General features: G+C 55.3%; 2 protein-coding genes across 2 annotated transcripts in view; both read right to left on the reverse strand.

Moving 5' to 3' along the window:
* Window positions 1-2,046: 2,046 nt before the first annotated feature.
* Window positions 2,047-8,718, reverse strand: LOC100090016 (C1q and TNF related 9B). Its single transcript, XM_029048350.2, has 4 exons — window positions 8,599-8,718; window positions 6,189-6,377; window positions 4,585-4,647; window positions 2,047-3,893 (listed from the first exon to the last, which is right to left on the reverse strand). The coding sequence occupies exons 2-4, from the start codon at window positions 6,352-6,354 to the stop codon at window positions 3,124-3,126; spliced, it is 999 nt and encodes a 332-aa protein (XP_028904183.1). The 5' UTR covers window positions 6,355-6,377; window positions 8,599-8,718; the 3' UTR covers window positions 2,047-3,123.
* A 1,804-nt stretch (window positions 8,719-10,522) lies between these two features.
* The window catches only part of SPATA13 (spermatogenesis associated 13), a 47,765-nt gene continuing 35,950 nt past the window's right edge, over window positions 10,523-22,337 (reverse strand). Inside the window, exons 5-13 of the mRNA XM_029048185.2 lie at window positions 21,789-21,925; window positions 21,009-21,188; window positions 20,340-20,525; window positions 19,762-19,941; window positions 18,830-19,062; window positions 17,370-17,499; window positions 16,260-16,632; window positions 15,351-15,425; window positions 10,523-13,958 (exon numbers count right to left, since the gene is read on the reverse strand). Coding sequence (XP_028904018.1) covers window positions 13,774-13,958; window positions 15,351-15,425; window positions 16,260-16,632; window positions 17,370-17,499; window positions 18,830-19,062; window positions 19,762-19,941; window positions 20,340-20,525; window positions 21,009-21,188; window positions 21,789-21,925 — 1,679 coding nt within the window. The 3' untranslated portion in view covers window positions 10,523-13,773. The remainder of the gene's footprint in view (window positions 13,959-15,350; window positions 15,426-16,259; window positions 16,633-17,369; window positions 17,500-18,829; window positions 19,063-19,761; window positions 19,942-20,339; window positions 20,526-21,008; window positions 21,189-21,788; window positions 21,926-22,337) is intronic.

Genomic DNA, 22,337 nt, shown 5'->3' on the forward strand with positions numbered 1-22,337 from the left:
CCCTGTTGCACTTACGTGTAGATCTACTGCTTCTCCCTACTGGTAATTTGTGAGGTATCTGTCTTCCCCACCTAGATTGCAAAGTCTCTTAGATAGAGATCGTGTCAACTCACTACTGTACTTGTCAAGCGCTTAGCGTGGCGCTCTGTCCAGAATAAGGGCACAGTAAATACTGTTGATGAATTAATTATATTAGGGTATTGATTAACTACACCCTTGCTCCGGGCTAAGCATTGTGCAGGTGGTAGAAAGGCTTGGCACAGTGCAGTGACCCTCTGAGGGGTTGAGAAGAGGAACCTGGGTTATGAGGGGACTCCCAGAATGCCAAGCCCCAGATAACTCTTTGGTGAACTCATCCGCTCTCACGGCTTTGACTACCATCTCTACGCAGATGACACGCAGATCTACATCTCCGCCCCTGTCCTCTCCCCCTCCCTTCGGGCTCGCATCTCCTCCCGCCTCCGGGACGTCTCCACCTGGATGTCGGCCCGCCACCTAAAACTCAACATGAGCAAGACTGAGCTCCTCATCTTCCCTCCCAAGCCCGGTCCGCTCCCAGACTTCTCCGTCACCGTGGATGGCACGACCATCCTTCCCGTCCCGCAGGCCCGCAATCTCGGTGTCATCCTTGACTCGTCCCTCTCGTTCACCCCACGCATCCTATCCGTTACCGAGACCTGCCGGTTTCACCTCTACGATATCGCCAAGATCCGCCCTTTCCTCTCCACCCAAACGGCTACCTTACTGTTACGGGCTCTCGTTATATCCCGGCTAGACTACTGTGTCGGCCTTCTCTCTGACCTCCCTTCCTCCTCTCTCGCCCCGCTCCGGTCTATTCTTCACTCCGCTGCCCGGCTCATCTTCCCGCAGAAACGATCTGGGCATGTCACTCCCCTTCTTAAACAACTCCAGTGGTTGCCTATCGACCTCCGCTCCAAACAAAAACTCCTCACTCTAGGCTTCGAGGCTCTCCGTCACCTTGCCCCTTCCTACCTCTCCTCCCTTCTCTCTTTCTACCGCCCACCCCGCACGCTACGCTCCTCTCCCGCCCACCTCCTCGCCGTCCCTCGGTCTCGCCCATCCCGCCGTCGACCCCCGGGTCACGTCCTCCCGCGGTCCCGGAACGCCCTCCCTCCTCACCTCCGCCAAACTGATTCTCTTTCCCTCTTCAAAACCTTACTTAAAAATCACCTCCTCCAAGAGGCCTTCCCAGACTGAGCTCCTCTTCCCCCTCTACTCCCTCTGCCATCCCCCCTTTACCTCTCCGCAGCTAAAGCCTCATCTTCCCCTTTTCCGTCTGCTCCTCCACCTCTCCCTTCCCATCCCCACAGCACTGTACTCGTCCGCTCAACTGTATATATTTTCGTTACCCTATTTATTTTGTTAATGAATCGTACATCGCCTCGATTCTATTTAGTTGCCATTGTTTTTACGAGATGTTCTTCCCCTTGACGCTGTTTAGTGCCATCGTTCTCGTCTGTCCGTCTCCCCCGATTAGACCGTAAGCCCGTCAAACGGCAGGGACTGTCTCTATCTGTTGCCGACTTGTTCATCCCAAGCGCTTAGTACAGTGCTCTGCACATAGTAAGCGCTCAATAAATACTATTGAATGAATGAATGAATGAATAACTCTTCCCACCATACCTCCTTCCCCCTCCCTGACCCTTACAGCCTGACCTCCCCTCTCTCTCATTTTTCACATCAAACTCCCTCTTCATTTTCCCCTACTACCCAACACTGCAGCCCTGGATCTTCCCTGCCCCATCTCTTCCCACCCACGTTCTCTCCTACACCTCCCCACGGTCCACAGGGCTCCTCACTTCTCCAGCTCCCTGCAGCGGAGACCCCCGGCGTGTCAACCACTCGGAGTTTAACCCCCTCCACCGGTTCCCCTCAGCTGACACTCCCGCAGGGCCTACCCCCTTCTACATCACCACTCTTCCCTTAAAGAGTCCAGCTCCTGCTCCCCTGTGATCTCACACAGCCCACCCATTCATTCATTTAATCGTATTTATTGAGCGCTTACCGCGTTCAAAGCACTGTACTAAGCCCGTCGGAGAGTACGATACAACAATAAATGGACACATTCCCTGCCCACAGTGAGGTTACAGCCTAGAGGACTGCCATTACCCTCCAAAACTGTCACCAATAGTCCAATCCTCTCCCAACGGTCCTGTGACTAACCCTCACGCGTGAGAGGACTCCCCAGTTCAACCTTCGCTGGAGAGTGGAACTGCCCAGCAGGAGACAGGCATTTGTGAAGAGACTCTCTGAAGTGGATATAGAAGAGATTTCTGAAATAAACTGGAAGAGTTTGTGCCACTGATGAAAATTTCAACTATAATCTTGAGATGACCCAGGACGATCAAACCAAGAGTGGAATAATCCATCATTCTGAGACCATATCGGCTGGCTAGCCTTTCCGTGCGTGCAGGAGTCAACTGCAATGATATACGCCACGTGACCAGAGGCATGGGACCGCCAAGGTCAATCTCCAGGGTGTGTGGCAGGGACCTACTGAGTCTGGGGCAAGAGCTATGCAAGACTGTTCTGCACTCCTGTCATAACGTGATTTTTCAGAGCACGACTTGGAAAAAAAAATGGTCGGAGAAGAGGGGAAGAGAGTGACCATACTGCCGATGTGACCGAGCTATGCCAGAATGCAGCTCTACCAGGAATTTGGTTTTCGATCAATCCGACAGAATTGCCCAGCAACCCTGCTATCCGTGAGTCATCAGGGTTATGAAGGGAACCAAATGCAACTCGGTAAAACTCACTTAGAAACTGATGTTCCTCATTTTAAATTGGCTCCCCAGGAGGGGCTACTGACCACCGAAAAGGGTCACAGAAATGCCGGAGAAGCAAGCGAAGCACAATAGTTTCCTGCACGCTTTAGCCTAAAAGCTTCCCGAAAGTTTTTTGTCGTCGTCATTCGCCACAACCTCCTGGAATCTCACCCAGTCCGACAGAAGTCAGGTATCATTTCGGTTGTTTTCAAAGCCCCTTTCTTCCCCTCAGCCCCGATTTTCCGTGGAAGCCGGGGTCGCCGAGCCACGGATCCCCCGTTCCGGGTGGATACGTCAGCCGGGAGGCGGCCCCATGGGCGCGGGAGGGTCCGCAGCATCAATAGCTGAACAGGAGGAATCCTGTGAATGTGGTGTCGTCGTCGGGGTCTGCAAACAGGCCGTTAAAGGTCTCCCCCCCGGCCACCTGCACCCACACCTGGTCCCCGGCCTTGAGCTCCAGGACGGTCCCGCCGGAGGCCTGGTCTTCGGAGCCCTGGTAGCTGTCCTTGGTGTGCAGCACGCTGACCCCGTTCCGCACCAGGGACACGTTCACGTTCCGTGAGTACACGGTGATGTGGTACGTGAAGTAGTACACGCCGGGGAAGGTGCAGGTGAATTTCCCGGTGGTCGGGTTGTAGTCGTTTAGCCCGTTGTACAGGACCCTGTCGAACCTGACCGGCACGTTGGAAGGGGGGAACTTGGTGGCCACGGTCAGCCCCACGGTGAAGGCGCTTTTCATCAGCTCAGGGGCATCGCCCACCCGCCCCTTCTCCCCCCGCTCACCTTTCCAGCCCCGCACACCTTGGAGCCCCTGGCCGCCGGGAGGGCCCGGGGGGCCTTCACCCCCTCTGGGGCCCGGGGGACCCACAGGCCCCACGGGCCCCTGCGGGCCCACGTCCCCCCGGGGGCCTGCCTCCCCCCGGGCCCCCGAGGGCCCCACGGGCCCCACGTCACCCTTGACCCCCTTGTGGCCCTGCAGCCCAAGCTCCCCCTTCTGACCCCTGTTGCCCACCGGCCCCACGAGTCCCTTGGGGCCGAACTTCCCCGGCCATCCTCTCTGGCCCGGTTCCCCTTTGTTGCCCTTCTCTTCAACCTTCCCGGCAGCTCCTGGAACACAAGGAGAAAGGATTGGTGGTGGACCATTCTCCGGTGGGCAGCCAGTTGGTTTGAAATAGCGGTGACGATTACAGAGTCCGAGGACCGCTTACTCTGGGCCGGGCACTGCGGGGAGCGTCGGGGTGGACACAAGGTAACTGGGTCAGACACAGTCTCTGGCCCTCATGGACTCTCGGTCTAAGACGGAGGGAGAATGGGGATTTCGTGCCCATTGTACCACTGAGAAAACTAAGGCCCAGAGAGGCTGAGTGATTCATCCCAGGGCACACAGCGGTGGGTGGCAGAGCCAGGACTCCAACCCACAACACCTGGCTCCCACTCCCGTGCTCTTTCCCCTCGGCCCCAATGCTTAAAGTTTGACTCTTCTGAGGTCAGACAGGAGACGGAGTGCTTAATACAGCGCATGCCCCTCAGTGGGCGCTAAATAAATACTGCTGCTACATGTGATCACGCGGACCCGGGATGGGGGAGATACAGCAGCCATCCAAGCTCGCCCGGCCCACGGGAAGAAACGACCATTTCTCTACTCTCTCCCCGGCTCAAGAAGCCGAATTTGAGACGTAGCCAGGACCGGGTTCGTGGCCCCAGACCCTCCCCCTGCAAGTCAGGCCAGGGGGCTAGGTCGTGGGGACTTGGGCAAGTGCTGAATGGGACCACAGGGCAAGTCATAATGTTCTCTGACCTGGCTCTCCTTTCTGTCCAGCCGTCCCATCCGCTCCCGGCCTGCCCCGGGGTCCAATGTCACCTGGAAAAAGCAGAGTGCGATCTTTGGTGGGAGGAGGCCCCGCCAGGAAGGGAACGGCCCTCCGAGTCCAGGCCTTCCTGCAGCTGTCGGGCCAGGCTGGCGTGGAAAACGGGGCGGGGGGGCAAGGGACCGTGCCCGCCCACCCGCTCACCTAGAGTCCAGTTCCCTTGTGGAGAGGAGGAAGAAAAACATAGGAGAGTTCATTACGGTATTAATTAGTTTAGTTACAGTAAAACGTGAAGCACCTATAATGTACCTAGTACTGTGCTAAACTGTGGGGTTGATACACAAGTGTCAGATAATACACCGCCCTTGTCCTTAACAGGGCTAAGAGGGAGGGAGAGCAGGGATCTTATCTCCATTTTACAGATGAGGAAACTGGGGACCAGAGAGATTAAGTGACTTGCCCAAAGTCACACAGCAGGCCAGTGGCCGAGCCAAGATTAGGAGCCAGGAGTCACCGGGCTCCGTTCACTAGACCCCACGGCCTGCTCTGGGGTGAGAGATAGGGGGAGGTGGAACGATTTCAAGAAATCCAGGAAACATGGGGCACGGGAACCGGGGATGAGGCTTCTCTCTGCCAGGCCGGAAGTGGTCGTGGCTGTGGCCGCTCACGGGGTGAACGGTTTCCCCACTTGCCTGCTTCTTCCACCACTGCAGTTGCCGTGCGGCCTGGTGGTTCTCCAGCTGAGCGACGCAGTGGGGGACGAGGAGTCCCAAGACTCAGGTTCTAGTCATCCATTCATTCAACCGTATTTATTGAGCACCTACTGTGTGCATGGCACTGCGCTAAATGCTTGCGAAAGTACAACGGCATTCCAGGGAACTCATTAACCTCACAGGGCCTCAGTTTCCTCCCTTTCAAAATGGGGATCAAGAGACCCACTCTCCCGCCCACTTTCACCGCGAGCCTTGTATGGAACAGGAACTGCGTCTCAACTGAATACCTTGGGTCGATTAGCACAGTGTTCGGCACCCGGCAGCCTCTCAGTCAATTCCAGCGCTCTTATTATTAGTATCACCACCGTTCATGTACAGAGGCTCAGAGGGGAGCATTCATTCATTCATTCAATAGTATTTATTGAGCGCTTACTATGTGCAGAGCACTGTACTAAGCGCTTGGAATGTACAAGTCGGCAACAGATAGAGACAATCCCTGCCCATTGACGAGCAGAGAGACAGAGTAAGGTGGGGGAACAGCCGATGGAGGGAGGCAGTTTAAGAAGCAAAACGGCCGAAGACCGACCGGCTCGTCCCAGGCCTGAAGCCGCTTCTCGGGCCCCTGTCCTTGGCCTTCCAACCCCAAGGTGGGGGAGGAGGGGAGGGGTCTGGCCCGTGAGGTCAGCGGAAGGCGAGGGGTGCTCTTGTCCCGTTGGGGGTGGAGGGTGCTACACTGGGCCATTTGGGGGTGAACGGTGCCAGCCTGGCAGGACCTTCTAGGGCTGGGCCACGAGCGGGCTCGCAGATCGAAGCCCTCAAGAAGGGTCGTGAGACAGCAGGTGTGAGGCTGAGGTGGGGAGGGCGGGGGGCCGGAGGAATACCTGTATCCCCTTTGTCTCCCTTCACTCCATCTCGCCCGTCTCTTCCAGGCAAGCCATTGTGGCCAGGACTCCCGGGGATGCCAGGTTGGCCCTGCCCGCAGCTCTCCTGGCCCAGCAGTGGCTCTGTGCCAATGCCGGCCACCACCAACACCCACCAGATGCTCATCACTCGTGCTGGCCTTGCTGGGGCTGGAAGGGTAAACACAAGCACACACACATACGCACATATTGAAAGCTGCTCTCTGACCAGCCCATCGGGTTATGGGGCAGACCCCTGAGGCCCTGCCCCTTCCTCGGGTCCCGCCCTCAAAGGGCAGCTGGGGAAAGGTCAGGGCCCCAGTCCAAGCGCTTTTCAGAGTCAAGCTGAGCAAGGAGGGAGTGAGAGGAACAGGCTACCCTTCACGTACCTCCACACGCTGGCCCCGAAATGGTACCCTTAGGCCCCACGGGTTAAAAGGAAGGGAACTTGCTTTCCATTCAAATTTCAAAGCTCTCTTGAAATCCCACTTCCTCCAGAAATCCCTCCTCAACTCATTCCCAAGTCACTTGCGCTCAACTGAGGCGTAGAGAGGTTAAGTGACCTCCCCAAGGTCACCCAACAGGGAAGTGGGAAAGCTGGGATAAGAACCCAGGTCTCCTGATGCCCAGAAGAATCAGACCTGATCTGAATCACACCTGGGGTCCAGGCCCGGGCTCCCGCTGGGCTTCCAGCTGGGGTGTGCCCATCCGGATCCAGTTAGGAATGGAATGGCCTCTGCTTGACTCTCCCTCCCGGAGCCAAGACTGGTAGAGTCCTGGAAACTCTCCAGGTGCGACCCTGAGAGAGGGAAGTGCTCAATGCAAGTGATTAATAATAATAATAATAATAATAACGTTGGCATTTGTTAAGCGCTTACTATGAGCCGAGCACTGTTCTAAGCCCTGGGGTAGACACAGGGGAATCGGGTTGTCCCACGTGGGGCTCACAGTCTTCATCCCCATTTTACAGATGAGGTAACTGAGGCACCGAGAAGTGAAGTGACTTGCCCAAAGTCACACGGCTGACGAGTGGCCGAGCCGGGAGTTGAACCCATGACCTCTGACTCCAAAGCCCGTGCTCTTCCCACCGAGCCACGCCGCTTCTCAGCCACGACGGTCCACCTCCATCCCCTCTCCAGGCAGACTGGGGAGCCTGTCCGGGTCCAGTCTCAGACTGGGACCAGCGCTCGGCTCCGTCCGGCACAGCACTGTACTAGCCTGCACTAGGCTTTTGGGGTCGGCCACCAGTGCTTGTCGAAAGGTTAGAGCTCTGCCTGGTGGCAACAGGTCAACATGACAAGCCCTACAGGGACAGAAGCTCACAGGTAGAGGGGAGAGAGGGAGAGGAAAAAGGAGAGGAAGAGAGAGAGGAAGAGGAAAGGAGAGAAGAGGGCACCAGGTCTCGAGAACTTGGAGGCGAAGTCACTCCAGAGCATCGTGTCCCAAATCGCTCGTCTCTAGCCCCTCACAGCCCCTCATTCCCTTCGTCCCACCCCCCACCACTGGCCCGTACTCCGGTGGTGTTGCTCCAGTGGAGCCCGTGGACGTCGTTGTTCACCGGAGACCGTCTGCCCCCTCGGAGGTCGGTGTCCCCAGCGGGTCCCGGCCTCAGTGGACAGAATGGTCTGAGAAGGCCGGCCCTCCGAGGCTACCACTGGCTGTCCCCCTCCAAGCAGCCCCGATCGCACCCCGGCGTGCAGCCCTGATAGTCCTCTGGCACGCGGTCCCAGCTGGCAGCCCCGCCAATCTGTTTCATTTCTCTCTCCACCTACGGCACTCACTGCTTCGCCTGCAGCTTTGCCAGTGGATGCAAATCCACGGGCACATTGGTGCTCATGAACGTGAGCGGTCCTGGATTTTCCGGAAAAGCGGTGTACCTCCGAGGGCTGGGCTTTGCTCCCTCTCAGTGGCCAAATTAAGAGTCGGAGGAAGCCGGGAATTAGGGGAATATAATGGTAACGATTACAATATTTAAGGGCTTACTATGTGCTAAGCGCTGTTCTAAGCGCTGGGGTAGATACAAGGTAATCAGGTTGTCCCACGTTCGGCTCACAGTCTTAATCCCCATTTTACAGATGAGGTAAGAGGCACAGAGAAGTTAAGTGGCTTGCCTTAGGTCACACAGCAGACGGATGGCGGAGCCGGGATTAGAACCCACGTCTTCTGAGTCCCAAGCCTTTACTCTTTCCACTGAGCCATAGTCTGCCCTCTCCCAGCAATGCCCATGGAAAGCTGATTTCTACCAGCACCATACTTTCCCCCATCCTTGTAGGAGGCTGGATATCAACTGGAAGGATTTGGGTCCCCAGCCAGGCAGGGCCCTCTTCGGGCCGACACACGGGGACTGATTCCAAAGCGGTTTCCCAAGCCCCTCCCAGCCCCGTACACTGACCTGTGCCCCTGCCGGAGATGATACCTGAGCCGGTAAAAGCTGGGACTTGGCAGCCACTAAGGCAGCCCAGTGGCTTCCCAAGAACACAGATCCATGATCAAAATACAGTCGAGGAACGGGAAGGGGAGGAAAAACATCAGTGTCAGCACAGGACATCAGCAGTGGGATTTCATCTGGCATCACTTTTCCACACGTGACTGTCCTGGGGCCTGTTTCCTGAAAGGCGGGGCCGGGCGAGGCGAGGCTGGGCGATCTCTGACCCGTTTTCTCAGCCATTAAAGTTCTGTTGGCCCTTGGACCGCAGTCTTTCCGGATCTCTCACGGACTGCCGTCTCCCCCCATCACCCTACTGCTGCTTAGAGAAATAGCGTGGCTTAGTGAAAAGAGCATGGGCTTGGGAGTCAGAGGTCTTGGGTTCTAATCCCGGCTCACTTGACTGCTGTGTGACACTGGGCAAGTCTCTTGGCTAATCTGTGCCTCAGTTCCCACATCTGTAAAATGAGGATTAAGACTGGGACTCCCACGTGGGACAACCTTATTACCTTGTATCTACCCCAGCGCTTAGAACAGAGCTTGGCACGTAGTAAGCGCTTAACAAATACCATCATTATCATTGTCACCCCGGGCTACCAACTCCCCCGATTGCCCATGGGCCACTTTCTTCACTGATCGCCGATGGACCGCGGTCTCTTCCAGTCGCCCGTGGGCCGCCGTCTCCCTTGGCCGGTTCTACTCCAGCATACCGTGCCCTGGCTTCTTATTCCCCAGCTCACCATTCCTTCTAGCCCTCCTGGGCTGAGCAGCTCAGATCCGGTCCACTGGCAAGAACTCAGCTCTTTTCTAACTTTATCCTCCCTGCGTCTGACCTCTGCCCTTTCCCTCAATCAGTACGTGCTGAGAGAAACTTTGCAATCCCGGGTGGCTGTGAGCGGGGGAGGGAGGAACACGTTACGTTCTGGGCCCGCTGGCCCCAGTCCTCACCGAGGCCCTTCCTCACCCTCCCCGGGGCGTCCTCTTCTATACCCCGAGGCCTGTCCCCCCCACCCCCACCCCTGCACACCGCTTGGTGGTTCTCCCTCTTCTTGTGGTGATGGCTGGCCCGGCTGCGGAGGCCAGGGTGAGTCACCTTGGTGGTGGGACTCAGGAACACAGCGGAGAGGAGGCGGAAGAAGAGGTAGGAAACCTCAGAGAGTCATCGCGCAGAGGAAGTCCGCGCTGGCTCTGGGAGAAGGAATCAAGAGACCGAAGGGGGGATTTGATTCAGGGGCTCAGTTGGGGCTCATGGTGGTGATTCCAGGTCTGTTTCGGCCTCCAGGGCCCCTCTGAGCCGGACTCGCAATACCGGGAGGCTGAACTCTCTCCGGGGCTGCGCTCTCCTCGGGGCTCAGCTCACCCCAGGGCTGTTGTTGGGGAGAACTGAGCTAACGCCCCAACCGCCTGCTGTTCCCATTTCCACCGTCCCCACCCTCACTCAGGGGCTGCCGATCTCTACACTGGGACGGCGGGAGATGCCCGACTGCCGGGATGGTTGTGGCAGGTTCGAACAGGGCAGCCCAGGCTGGGGCGACGAAGATACTGCATTTTCTGCCTTCCTCTTTCCTCCACCTTTTGGTCTTGAGACCCCCGGAGACCCTCAAACCTTGATAGATGGAACTCCATCTCTTCTTAAGGAAAATCCCTAGTTCTTCAAGAGCAGGAAGGCAAACAGGTGGGAAGGAGTGAACTCTCTCCTGTGAGAACCTAGGCTCCTTGTGGGCAGGGAATGCACCCCTTTGTGTTTTATTCTCCGAAGCGCTCAGTAGTGTATGCTTTCCTAGGGGCACTCAATAAATACAATTACCACCACCACCCCTACTATTTCCAAGGGGATTCTGATCCTGGATATGGGTCAGGGCTCACTTTGCAAGTAAATTCCACAGCGGAGTCATGTCAATTTGCAAATGATTTAATGTCAATGAACAGAAGCAAAGTAACAGAGGAAATGGGGGTGCAGGTCACCCCACCACGTGGGACACACTGAGTCTATCGTTCGTGTGATGACTCAATCGCTCTGATACAAATACGCCTCAAGCTACAGCATTCCTACACAGCATCCTTGGACCGACAAAGGCCAGGTCATCCATCCGCAGCTCGGACATCACAGAGAATCAGGGTGGGATGCAAATGCTCCCCCAAAGGTTGGCTACCATTTACAAAAGGAGCACCGCTAAATGATGGAACTGCATAAGACAGTGGCATTTTTTTGACACAAACACCGCAAACATTGAGAGATATTAGCTCCAAACCTCCGAGCTAGGACACAAGGCAAATATAAGCCGGCGACAGTTTGTTCGGTAGCGGCGCACCCTCGGCTGCTGGGAGCGGCCACTTCGCCCTACCCTCAAGCCACTCTCACGCCACCGGCAAATCCATTTCACTTGGAAGTATTTGGACAAATAGCTGCTTCCGAGAGTAACGCACTCAAGTTTCCATTGTTCCGACCCAACATGCATCAATCCAGAGGACTGTTCTCGTCTCTTCCGTGCCGGAGGTTCATCTGGTTTTATAGGCAGAGAGAAGGCACTCCTCAATGAGAAACAGCTTACACACGGCCACGGGGATTGTCAGATAGTTTTACAGACATAAAATAGGGAAGGATCGGTTGGTGACCATTTTGTATATCAAGCACTCCGGGGCCATAGATCAATATGGGTGATGGGTTTTCACTTTGGGGCTGCAATCGGCACAGGGTGGATAGACATCATCATCATCATCATCAGTGGTATTTATTAAGTGCTTACTGTGTTCCGAGCACTTTACCAAGTGCTTGGGAGAGTACAGCAGAGTTGGTAGACACGTCCCCTGACCACAGAAAAGTTTACAGAGCAGTACAGACAGCATGACCTAGTGAAGTGAGCCCAGGACTCTGGTGTTAGGAGACGCAGATTCTAGTCCCAGTTCTCCCCCTGCCCTGGTGTGTGGCCTTGGACAATTCATTTAATATCTCTGGGATTCAGTTTCCTTATCTGTGAAATGGGGATAAAATAGATGGTGAGCCTTGTCTAGAACAGGGACCGTGTCCAATCTGATAATCTGGTTTCTATCCAACCCTGTGCTTAGCACACGGTAAGTGCTTCCTAAATATTCTATTAGTAAGAAGAAGAAGGGCAGACAGGCAGACAAGGACGGGCAGCTTGACAAGACGTTGGAAGATGAGCAAACAAGTCACTTTCCAAAAGAATTTCAAGCCCTTGGCAACCTTGAAGCCCAGTCGCCTGCCGTGAATCCCCATTTCCTTCCCTGGGCCTCCCCGACACCATGAGGACAGCGGGCTATGAGGGAGAGGGTCAGGGTCGCCCAGTGAGAGAAGCTGGCTCTGCTGCTGGCTCCAGGTTTGCCGGGGCACCTTTGGGATGAGGAACTTTGTGTTACTTTCAGAATGCAACTGTTGGAGCAGCTGAAAAACCTGATGATGGCCGGTGGGCGCGGTTCCCGCGGGACGTAGATCTTCACCGCCCGCGGGGGCTCAGGCACCACTGGGGCATCAAGGAATGATTCCCTGACTGTGTGGGCCTGCCGGGGGGCAGCACATGATCGGGGGAGACAACCTTGAGGGTGGGGTCAGGTGAAGGGGAATCCTGGGACCTGAATATTCCTGAACGAGGGCTTCATCGGGAAGCCGGAGGGACTAAGAAGCCATTTTGGAAACAAACTCAAACCCTAGGATTCAATGCTATTCAGACTGTGAGCCTCATGTGGGACAAGGATTGTGTCCAACCTGATTATCTTGTATCTACGCCCGTGCTTAGAATAGTGCTTGTCATATAGTAAGCGCCTAACAAATACCATAATAATACTAACCATCCCCTCCCTGGAGCATCCCCAGAAGCGACTGTAAGGATGGTTCCTCTCGACCAGTGGAAAAAAATATTTTCATCCAAATGAGTCAGATGAAGAAAAGTGAAATGATATATCCTGATGAGTACCAGAATGAGTTCCCTAGCCTAGGGTCAGCAAAGCGGGAGGATAGGAGTCTCAGATAATCGACCATTCCCTGCCCATTTCTGTGGATTCTATGGGATGAACGAAGTTTTCAGAAACCTGTTGTCTTTTGCCTGCTGGCCCGGAGACGGGTGAGGCTCAAGCAGTTTCATACCCCAACCCGTGGCTCCATCGACTGTTTCTAACTTCGCTACGGGCTGCGACCGGCGCTAAACCTGCGAGATTACCTAACTGGCACCTAAGGGGGTGACGTGTTGACAGTCTGTGAGGGTTCCATACATTCTCCTTATTTTACATATTCACATTTTCATCATACAAAATAGAATTTTTTGAGTTTTTGTGCTGGACAGAACGTAGAAGTGAACCAGAGACAGAAAACTTAGAGGCTGCGGGTGTATACAAAGAATGCACCGTATCCACGTGAAGTCAAGTGGAACACGTTCGGTGGAGTCAGGCAACCTCTCAGCTTGCCCCGGGGGTGCCTGGGCCACCCTAGGGTCCGTGTAGCGGTGGGACCCCGGTTGCCCTTCGGCCTGCCGGAGGGGGTGGGCTGGGCAGCCAGGGCTTCAACCTCTGTCTGGCACATCTGTAGGAAAGCAGGAAACGACGGCAAAGAAGCCACTTGTCTCTTCCCACAGTCATCATTATGCACGAGGAGTCTGGGCAAATCAGTCTGGGTAATCCGAGGCCAGGCAATCCAGTCCGGACCTTCCGCGTGTTGTGAGAATCGCTCCCCCAGGCCGGCTCCAAGCCTATTCGGGAGGGGGAAGGGACCTTTCCCCTAGGTCCCAGGAAATGTGAAAATGACCCACGGCCCTAAGGGTTCGATGTCTCCGACATCTCCTTTAAGCTGACAGTTTGGCGTCGGCCAGCATCTTACCGGGCCCCCCCAGTGGCCTTGCTGGTTGCACTGGGTCAGAGTGTGCTGGGGAGCTTGTGACAGTCCTGTCTCGCCCACCAATTCAGGGCAGATGGGCCTAGTGGTTCCCCTCTTTTGTTACAGTTGACCCGGGTGGCCTTCCTGCTCCACCGGATGGCAGCTGGGCTCCCCAAGGAAGACGATCCCTGAAACAGATGACTCCCTGTGGGGATCCCCAGTCGGGATTGAGATGAGCCTCGGCACGGAGATCCAGGCCCTCTCCTGGGGCTTGCCGTGAGCGGGTGGGGCAGGAGAGGGGCAGCCCCAGGCCCCTGTCACTTCTTGAATGGGGTGAGCCTGTTGAAGGTGTCCCAGAAGAGAGAGGGTTTCCTCTTGGGCTCTGCCAGGGCAAAGACCTGCTGCTGGGGGATGCTGGTGGGCACGGTGATGTGGCGCTGGTGCACGGGGAGGTAGCTCTGGTGCGGCGGGGGCACCGAGCACGCCCGGTAGCCCTGGAGCCCTGTGGACAGACAGACAAGGAAGGTGGGTTAGGATCCAGGGCCGGCCGCTGGCCCTGAGAGGAAACGCTAATGACCCGGGGCCTTGCTTGGGCTCGGCCCTGACCTGCTTCCGCCCCTAAAGGTTCCCTGCGGAGCCAAAGAGATCTACGTGTCCCCTTAATCACCACCAAACCTCAAAACTCTCCCAGTATCCTGAAAACCGAGCCAATGGCCCAGACTCCATCTCGCCCTCTGGCCTCTGTCTGTGACTCAAGAATTCACCCCTGGGCCTCCACGGTTGGCAACCCATTTAAGTTCTCCTTCCAAGGCTCCAGGCTTGGAAGACCTTGGCTCTTCTCTGGGCACCAATCTGTATACTTCATTGACTTATTCCTTCCTCAGTAGTCTTACCGACAACGGACTTTCCCGTCCAGAGCAATGGGCGAGCCTAGGTCCTGGCCTTTCAGGACCGCGAATCGGCATGGAAGCGGAGTCGATGAAAGGGCTGAGAGTTCGCTCCCTCCTCCCCGTCTGGTGTGAAAGCCAGCTAGAGGCAGAGTTGGACTTAGCCCTCCTTTCAGCTTCCAATAGCCTCTATTGTTCTTCTCTCTACCACTGTATGAGTGCTACGCTTGTCGGTGAACCTAAGTTCCGTGAAAGCAGGGTTCCCATCTCTTGTCTGCACCGGGCTCTCCCAGGCATCTAACCTCCAATATTTCTGAATGATGGGAACCTCCCAACCTTGTCAGCGGGGTTGCTGAGCCTCAGGGCTCCCAGGTTCATCTCCCATTTTACCGGATCCCAGCCCCTCCAGTATCCTATCCGCCCCCCCAAAAGGCCCCCCGAAAAGGAGCTGGAGAAGAATCCATCTCTCCCAGCATTACAGATTATAAAATAAATGACAATAGTAAAAATCTAAAAAATTTTAAAAGCATCATTATCTTTATGACCCAGATGGGGCTTTAAAGGTGTAAAGAAAGAAAAACTCATACAACTGGGGAAGGGAAGCCAAACTGGCTTCAGGTTTTTATGCCTCAAAGAATGATTGTATTTGGGAGTTTTTAATCTCCCTTAAGACTGTAAGCTCGATGTGGGCAGGGAATGTGCTTACCGGCTCTGTTATATTGTACTCTCCTAAGCGTTTGGTACAGTGCTCTGTACAATAAGCACTCAATAAATATGACTGAACGAGAAAACAAAGAGCGACCCCCAGGTACACCCACCAGGAACAGGGAACACCCCCGCTTCCGCAGGGCCTGGAGAAATGGGGCCTGATCCTCCTCTCCCAGGATCTGGCAGGCTGCGGTCACCTTGAGCTGGGCGGGGACGGGGCCCTGAGCTGGTTCTGCCCTCCCATGGGGTTCCAGTCCCTAGGCACTCAGAAAGAGCTCTTGCATGGATCACAAACCCACCTTTGGTTTTCCCAGATCCTGGCTTTTGGGCGTTGAGCATTGCCTGTTTCTTCTGAGCCTCTGAAATCTCCACGCCTAGATTAAGGGGCCAAAAATAAATAAAAATCAATATTTATCGATCTAATGGGAATCCATCACCAGAAACGGCCTGGTTTTAAACAACTCTCATCTGACAGCAATCTGTAACGCTTTCCCTCAAGTGAGCTTGCAACCGGAATTCCCAGAATACGACTCTCATGGCTGGCAAGTTGCCCCTCGATGGCACCTTCTGCCACCCGCCGAGAGCTCCTTGGCCCCAGCCACCCGCCAGGTCTCTCTGTGGAGGAGAGAGAGGCAGAAGCCCACGGGAACAGACCGCTGTGTGACCTGCAACACCCTGGGGAGGGTGGGAGGGCAGGGAACCAAGGGGGTGAAAGGCAGGAGGGACCACTTTCACCAGGGGGAATGGCTTTTGGCAGCTACTAAAAGAGCCTTAGCAGCTACTAAAACTTTACAGGGGAAACACTGTGGCTTAGTGGAAACAACACGGGGCTGTGAGTCAGAAGACTTGGGTTCTAGTCCCAGCTCTACACCTGGTCTGCTGCGCAACTTTGGGTTTGTCCCTTAACCTCTCTGGGCCTCCATTTCCCCATCTCTGAAATGGGACTCAAATCCCTGCTCTCCCTCCCTCCTGGATTGTGAGCTCCCTAAGGGAGAGTAACTGCATCCGATCTGATTATGCCACATCTGCCAAAGTGCCTGGACAATAGTGCTGGGCAAGCACGGGAATAACTGTGGGAAAACTTTGCCCAGATGGACATTACCAAAGCGGGGATGGCGGGTCAGGGGCTCGTCTTAGGACAGCTTCGGGCCTCACGTCTGCCAGTGGGGGGAAGCCAGAGGGGGACAGAGAACAGCCAGCACCCTCACCGATTTCCCGGTCCTCGCGCACACGCCGCCGCTCCTCGGCACACGCCTGCAGCCACCTCTGTTTGTCCTCCTGCTTCCGGGCGCAGAACACGTGCACCTCTCCCGTCTTCCGGCTGACGAGTTTGAAGGCGTGCCGGACCTGGGCGTTGGAGTCCGCGTCCCGGCCATCCTCCAGGTCCACCAGCTCCGTGCCATCCGTGTCGGTGCGGCCCTTGTAGTAGAGCATGTCCCTGCGTAGCCGATCCTTCCTGCAGGACACCAGCTGGTGGTCGAACAGGAAGAAGGTCCTCTGCTGGCCGCGGCCCTGCTTGTTGACTTGGGTCAGTTCCCCGGAGTGGATCAGCTCCGAACTTCGGTCGAGAATGTCTAGCCCCTGGGAGAGAACGGGACAGGGTTGGGGGTTTCCTCATGGTGGCTAGTAACGGTAATAGTATTTATTCCTCCTCGCTTACTGTGAGCTAGCTAACATACCTGGTCCCTACATCCCATGGGTCTCCCAACGCGGTCTAGTGGAAAGAACACCTGCCCGGAAATTTGAGGATCTAAGTTCAACTCCCAGCTCTGCCCATAGTCTTGCTGGGTGACTTTGGGTAAGTCACTTAACCTCTCTGGGTCTCAGCTTCCTCATCTGCCAGAAATGGGAATCAGATATCTGCTCTCTCTCCCTCTTAGTCCGTGAGCCCTGTGTTGGACTAGGACTGTGGCAGATCCCAACATCTTGTATCTACCCCAACACGTAATGAATTAATTGTGGTATTTGTTAAGTGCTTACTATGTGTCGGGCACTGTATTAAGCGCTGGGGTAGATATAAGCCAATTGGATTGGACACAGTTCCTGTCCCATGTGGGGCTCACAGTCTCGATCCCCATTTTATAAATGAGGTAATTAAGGCCCAGAGAAGTGAAGTGACTTGCCCGAGGTCACACAGCAGAAAGTTGGTGGAGCCAGGAACAGAATCCATGACGTTCTGACTCCCAGGCCCCTCGCTCCATCCACTACACTACGCTGCTTCTCCTCTTAGCCCTGTGCTGAACATTCAGTCAACATCAATAAACAGAAGACTCCGGGGGAGAGAGGGATGGGACAGGATCAGGCATGTTGACACCTACCTCCCAGCCCACGATGGACACTTGCCAGCGGGCGATCTTGTCTATACTTTCTAGCTTGCGCTTGCGCTCATTAATCAAGCGTGCTACGTTCTTCATGGCTTCATACGCTGCCTTGATGTTGCCGAAATCGCTGGAAGAGATGAAGTGAGTTTGACAGGTAGCCCGCTGGGTCCCCCGACCAACAGCTGGTGGGACCTGAACTTGGACCCCCGACTCTGGCTTGCCCCGGGCCCGGTCACAGGAAATTTCCCCATCATCAAGAACAGATTCACTCGATGCTGCCTCTGGCCCGGTTACTAACGGCCAGCAGCCTCTGCAACGGGAAGCCTAGCTGAGGGCAGGCCACGAGCTCACTGAAAGGAACTAACAGCACTCAGGCCTGCCAAATGCTCTTGTTCATTGCTCTAAGTACAAGGAATTTTTCTTTCGTGACCCTACTAAAACCCAGCTTGCACACACGACTCTAATTCCAACCTAATTCACTGTACCTTGACCACCTCACCGCTGACCTCTTGCCCACATCCTGCCTCTGGCCTGGAACGGCCTCCCTCTTCAAACCTGATAGACAGTTGCTCTCCCCACTTTCAGAGCCTCATTGAAGGCACATCTCTTCCAAAAGGGCTTCCCTACACCCTCATTTCTTCTTTTCCCACTTTCTTCTGCATCGCCTTGATTTGCTTCCTTTATTCAACACCCCCCCACCCCCGCCACCCTCCTGCAACAGCCCCGCAGCCCTAATGTGCAGCTCCACAATTTATTTATATTAATGTCTGTCTCCCCCTCTAGACTGAAAGCTCAATGCGGACAAGGAATGCTTTCGTTTTATTGCAGGGATCAGGGCCGAGATCCTCCGACCCCCCTGGACGTGATCTTTCCACTAGGCCACACTGCTTCCCAGTTGTTATTCAGTACTTTCAAAGCGCTACTTCACAAGGACACTCAATAAATCCCGCCGCCTCCAATAATACTACTATGGCTACAAACCCTATTTAGATATTCGCTCATCTACATATCCATTTTTCCTTTCTCCTCTTCTTCTTGAAAATGATCTTGTGTCTGTCTTTCCCCTTCGACAAAAAGCTCCTTGAGGACACGGCCACGTCCTTTAACTCCGCTGAACTCTCCCAAGTGCTTATTACAGCATCTTGTACACGGTAGGCGCTCAGTCAATACTACGGACCGACTATCCTTATGGAATGTCCCTTAGTCTCTGGCAAGCTCTCTCCCCAGTCCCGTCCTCTTCCCCTGGCTCTTTAATTTTAGATTCTCTCAGCAACCAGCCACTGGGGCCTTGGTTCTGAGCCTCTCCCTCCGCCCTGACAGTAGGGAGCTATCTGACCTAGCCACGGATGGTCCCGGCGGGGTTTCCAGCGGTGTCGGATGGAGACGTGACTCCAGCTGATCACCCGGGGATGGGGAGAGGCACACCGGCTCCGGTTCTGCCTCCGCCAGGGCCTCACCTGTGCTCCTGCGTGGTATATTTGAGGAGTTCCGCCAGCTGCAGTGGGTATTTACAGATCTTCTGGACGGGGGTGAGGAGGAAGCCGTCGATGGCGATGTCGATCATCTGCTGAAGCAGGCGGCAGGCCTCGAAGAAGTGCCGGTAACGGCCCTGCTTCATCAGGTTGGCCAGCTCAACGCAGGCCCCCGGATGGTTGTTGCAGTACTCAGAGTAGATAGCAAACCCCGCTTGCTGGAAAGAGAAGAAGCCACAATCTTGCAAGGATCCCCGTGTCACCCGGGCACCATTTGACAGACTGGGTACCCTGGCAACCCTAGGGGAGGGAATGGAGCAGGGCGGTGGGGAGTTGCATGAACAGTTAGGTTTAGGAGTTTGGGGCAGAGAGGTTCCAAGAGCACGGCCGCACCTGGAACATATAGAAACCCTGCCATGGTTTATTCCTTCTCCCGTTCAGGGAGGAGGCGGTGTGGGGAGGCTGATCGGGGGGCAGGAAGCGGATTCCAAAACAGTGTGGTGTGGAGAAAGGGGTCTCTCTTTTCCTGAGCCCCAGGGCACCCTTTCCTTGCCCCCCAGCTAGGCTCCCCACGGCCCAGGGAACTCGTAATCCGTACATCAGCTCGAAGAGACAGGGAGCTGGGAGGAGCGATCAGACACGGGCACCTGGGGGCCGTCCAGGAAGGAGCACTAAGGATGAGATTTCTTCCTAATGTCGGGGGGTTGTGACCCGGACTGCCACATTCTAGCAAAATCGTGAACCAAACATCGTGTATGTGTGTGTGTGGGGTTGGCTGGGGGCATTCGTACATTCATTTTCACACCTGGTTTTTCTCCACCCACCATAACAATCTGCAAGTGTCACGGATACTTTTCCTCAGAGCTTGGCACAGCCCAAGAAATACTCCCAAACTTTATAGTGCCGAAAGGACGTACGTGCTGAAGAAAGCAAGATCCTATTTCACTCAAGTGAGGGTCTTCTTTATTGTACTGTTTCTCAAGATCTTTCAAGAACTTTCTTTGGAACTTGTAAATGTCTTCGATGTTTCCAAAAATGGTGGCCAGCTGTGCGGCGGTGAACATGCCCGGGTGTTTGCGACACTGCCGGAGGTAGCCCTGGAGACAGAAAGCCGAGCGCTTGGTAGTTAACGGCTGTTCGCAGCGCAAGACATCAAGTTCTTGCTTATCTTGCAGAGGGCCAAACCCTGCCACCGGACACAGGCCCACACCTGGGGAAGGCCTCCCACCTACCGCACCTACGTACATCAAGTGAGGTGGTCCAGGGCAGCACTCAGTGAAGGCACTGTCAGAGAGGAGGCATTCCCCACCTCTCTCCACATTTCCCACACTTTCCATTTCCCCTTCCTCCCCCCCGAACCCTCCGGCTCTATGGGTCCGTGGGCACGTCTTTGAGTCCCTGGAGTGCCCGGCTGGGCTCTCCGGGGGCCCACCGGCAGACGGCAGCAGCCGTGGTGACTTGCCAATATAGCCTGAGCAGGAGGGAAAGCCCGTACCTCACAAATGTCTTTGAGATGCTTGATGTAGACCCGCTCCGTGTTCACGATCTCCTGCACGACGTTGGTCCGCATCTGATCCTTGTTTTCCGCGCTCTTGTGGTGGTGTTGACCAGCATCGGTGTCCTGCTCTGACCCCCGGGCACCGCCAGCACTCTCCACCAGCTCTTCCTGGTTCACTCGCAGCTGCAGAGGATTTGTCAGTTAGAGCCCCTGCCATCAGTGCCCCCAGTGTTGCTGCCATACGTGTGGATATCCCCTTCAGGTTGGGAGAGACATGTATGACTAGCCCCAATTTTCGGATGAGGAAACTGAGGCCCAGAGAGTTTACCCTAGGCTTACCCTAGGACACACAGTAGGCTGGCAGCACAAATAAGACTAGAACCCTGATCTCCCGACTCCCCATCCCATGCTCTCTCCACCAGACTCCATTCCCACAGTGTAGGATTGATCTTCCCCTTTTCAACTAAAGTCCTCTCCCCCGACCGCAGCTTTTCTTTTAATCAACACCGATTTCTTCCTCGCCGAGAACCCCCAGGCTATTTCCACACTTCACCAAGAGTCTAACCCCAGAGTCGTAGCCACCGCGACCCGGCTGGCTGGGATCAAATTCTCATTTCCGCCAGACCCCGGGGGCCGGGAAAGCCCGGAAGGCTCAGCGACACTTACCCTGACGAAGCTGGCCGGGAACCAGGCCTCCTTATCCTCGTGCCTGCCCCACCACCAATCCTTGTTGGACGCCTCCAGCACCTGGATGACATCTCCCGCCTTGAAGCCCAGCTCCTGCTCGTCCATGGTCACATGATCCCACAGGGCCTCCGCACAGACCCCACTGCCGTCACTGAGCAGCTGGAACGGGAAGCAGACACAGGGGCCCGCGGACCCTCAGTCCAGTGCCCAATCCACCACGCACCAACCGGGGAGCAGTCCAGGGACGCTACCGAGCCTCACGTGTCCGCCCAGGAACCTCAAACATACCAAGCCACGTCTGGCTTGCTCTCGCAGCTCCACCCAGGGATCTTTTAAACCAAGAGGGTTATATACGCTGCTATTTAAACACATATTTATTCACCTATCTAACTCTCCATCCTCTTCTTCCTCCCATCTGTAAATTCTGTGTTGCTCTTCCCCATTAGACTGTCAGTTCCTTGAGGATCTATTACCTCATTTGTGCCTTCCCAATCACTCAGTTCTGAGCTCTGCGCTCTATTGGTGCTAAATCAATGCTATGAATTGGTTGACTAATACTGGTTTCTTGAAATAGACAGCGAATGAGTCCTTAGCAGTAGAAATGGTTTTTACCGAGCGGATATTGGGTTCTGAGCATTGTACTAGGTGCTGGGGAGGTACGACAGAAGACAGGTTGGTTGCCTTCAAGTAGCTTCCACTGTAAGGAGTCTTCTCCTCCCAGGGCCTGACCACCCTCCATGCTCTCCAAGAGACTCTTACCTCATTGAGAGCCAACTGATCCCCGCCAGCAGGCAGGTAGTGGGGGCCGGGCTGGCAGAGCTCTTCATAGCTGAAATCCTCCTCGCTGCCGTTGTCGTCTGCTAAGGCGGGGGACTCGGGCCCTCCATCGGAATGTGCTTAGAGAAACAAAAGCAACACGGAGGAGTGAAAAAAGGAGGGTTCCCGGACTCCAGAGCCAGAGACCCACCCCACAAGGGACCCCCAGACTGATGGAAATGCAGCCGAACGGCTACCGTAGCTCAGAGTGTAAGCCCTCACGCAACCAACGCCTCTTAACCGTGACCGTGCTCGGCACTTCTGTGCCCATCCTTATACTCTGCCCCTTCCCCTACCTGCAAATTAGTTTAATGTCCGTCGCCCCCTCTACAACGTAAACAGGGAACGTGTCTACCGACTATGTTGCCCCATGGTCTAATGGAAAGACGTGGGCCTGGGAGTCAGAGGACCTGGGTTCTAATCCCACCTCTGTCACCGGTCTTCAGCGCAACCTTGGTTGAGTCACTTCACCTCTCTGTGCCACAGTTCCCT

This window comes from Ornithorhynchus anatinus, chromosome 20 (genome assembly GCF_004115215.2).
Source record: "Ornithorhynchus anatinus isolate Pmale09 chromosome 20, mOrnAna1.pri.v4, whole genome shotgun sequence".
Taxonomy (NCBI): Eukaryota; Metazoa; Chordata; class Mammalia; order Monotremata; family Ornithorhynchidae; genus Ornithorhynchus; species Ornithorhynchus anatinus.

Bases quoted from the DNA above. Each gene is read 5' to 3' on its own strand.
- LOC100090016 (XM_029048350.2), bottom strand. From the start codon at position 6,354: ATGAGCATCTGGTGGGTGTTGGTGGTGGCCGGCATTGGCACAGAGCCA. The intron at 4,648-6,188 runs GTATTCCTCCGG...TGCTTTTTCCAG, and splicing joins GGGAGACAAAGGGGATACAG to GTGACATTGGACCCCGGGGC. The intron at 3,894-4,584 runs GTCAGAGAACAT...CTTGTGTTCCAG, and splicing joins TGGACAGAAAGGAGAGCCAG to GAGCTGCCGGGAAGGTTGAA.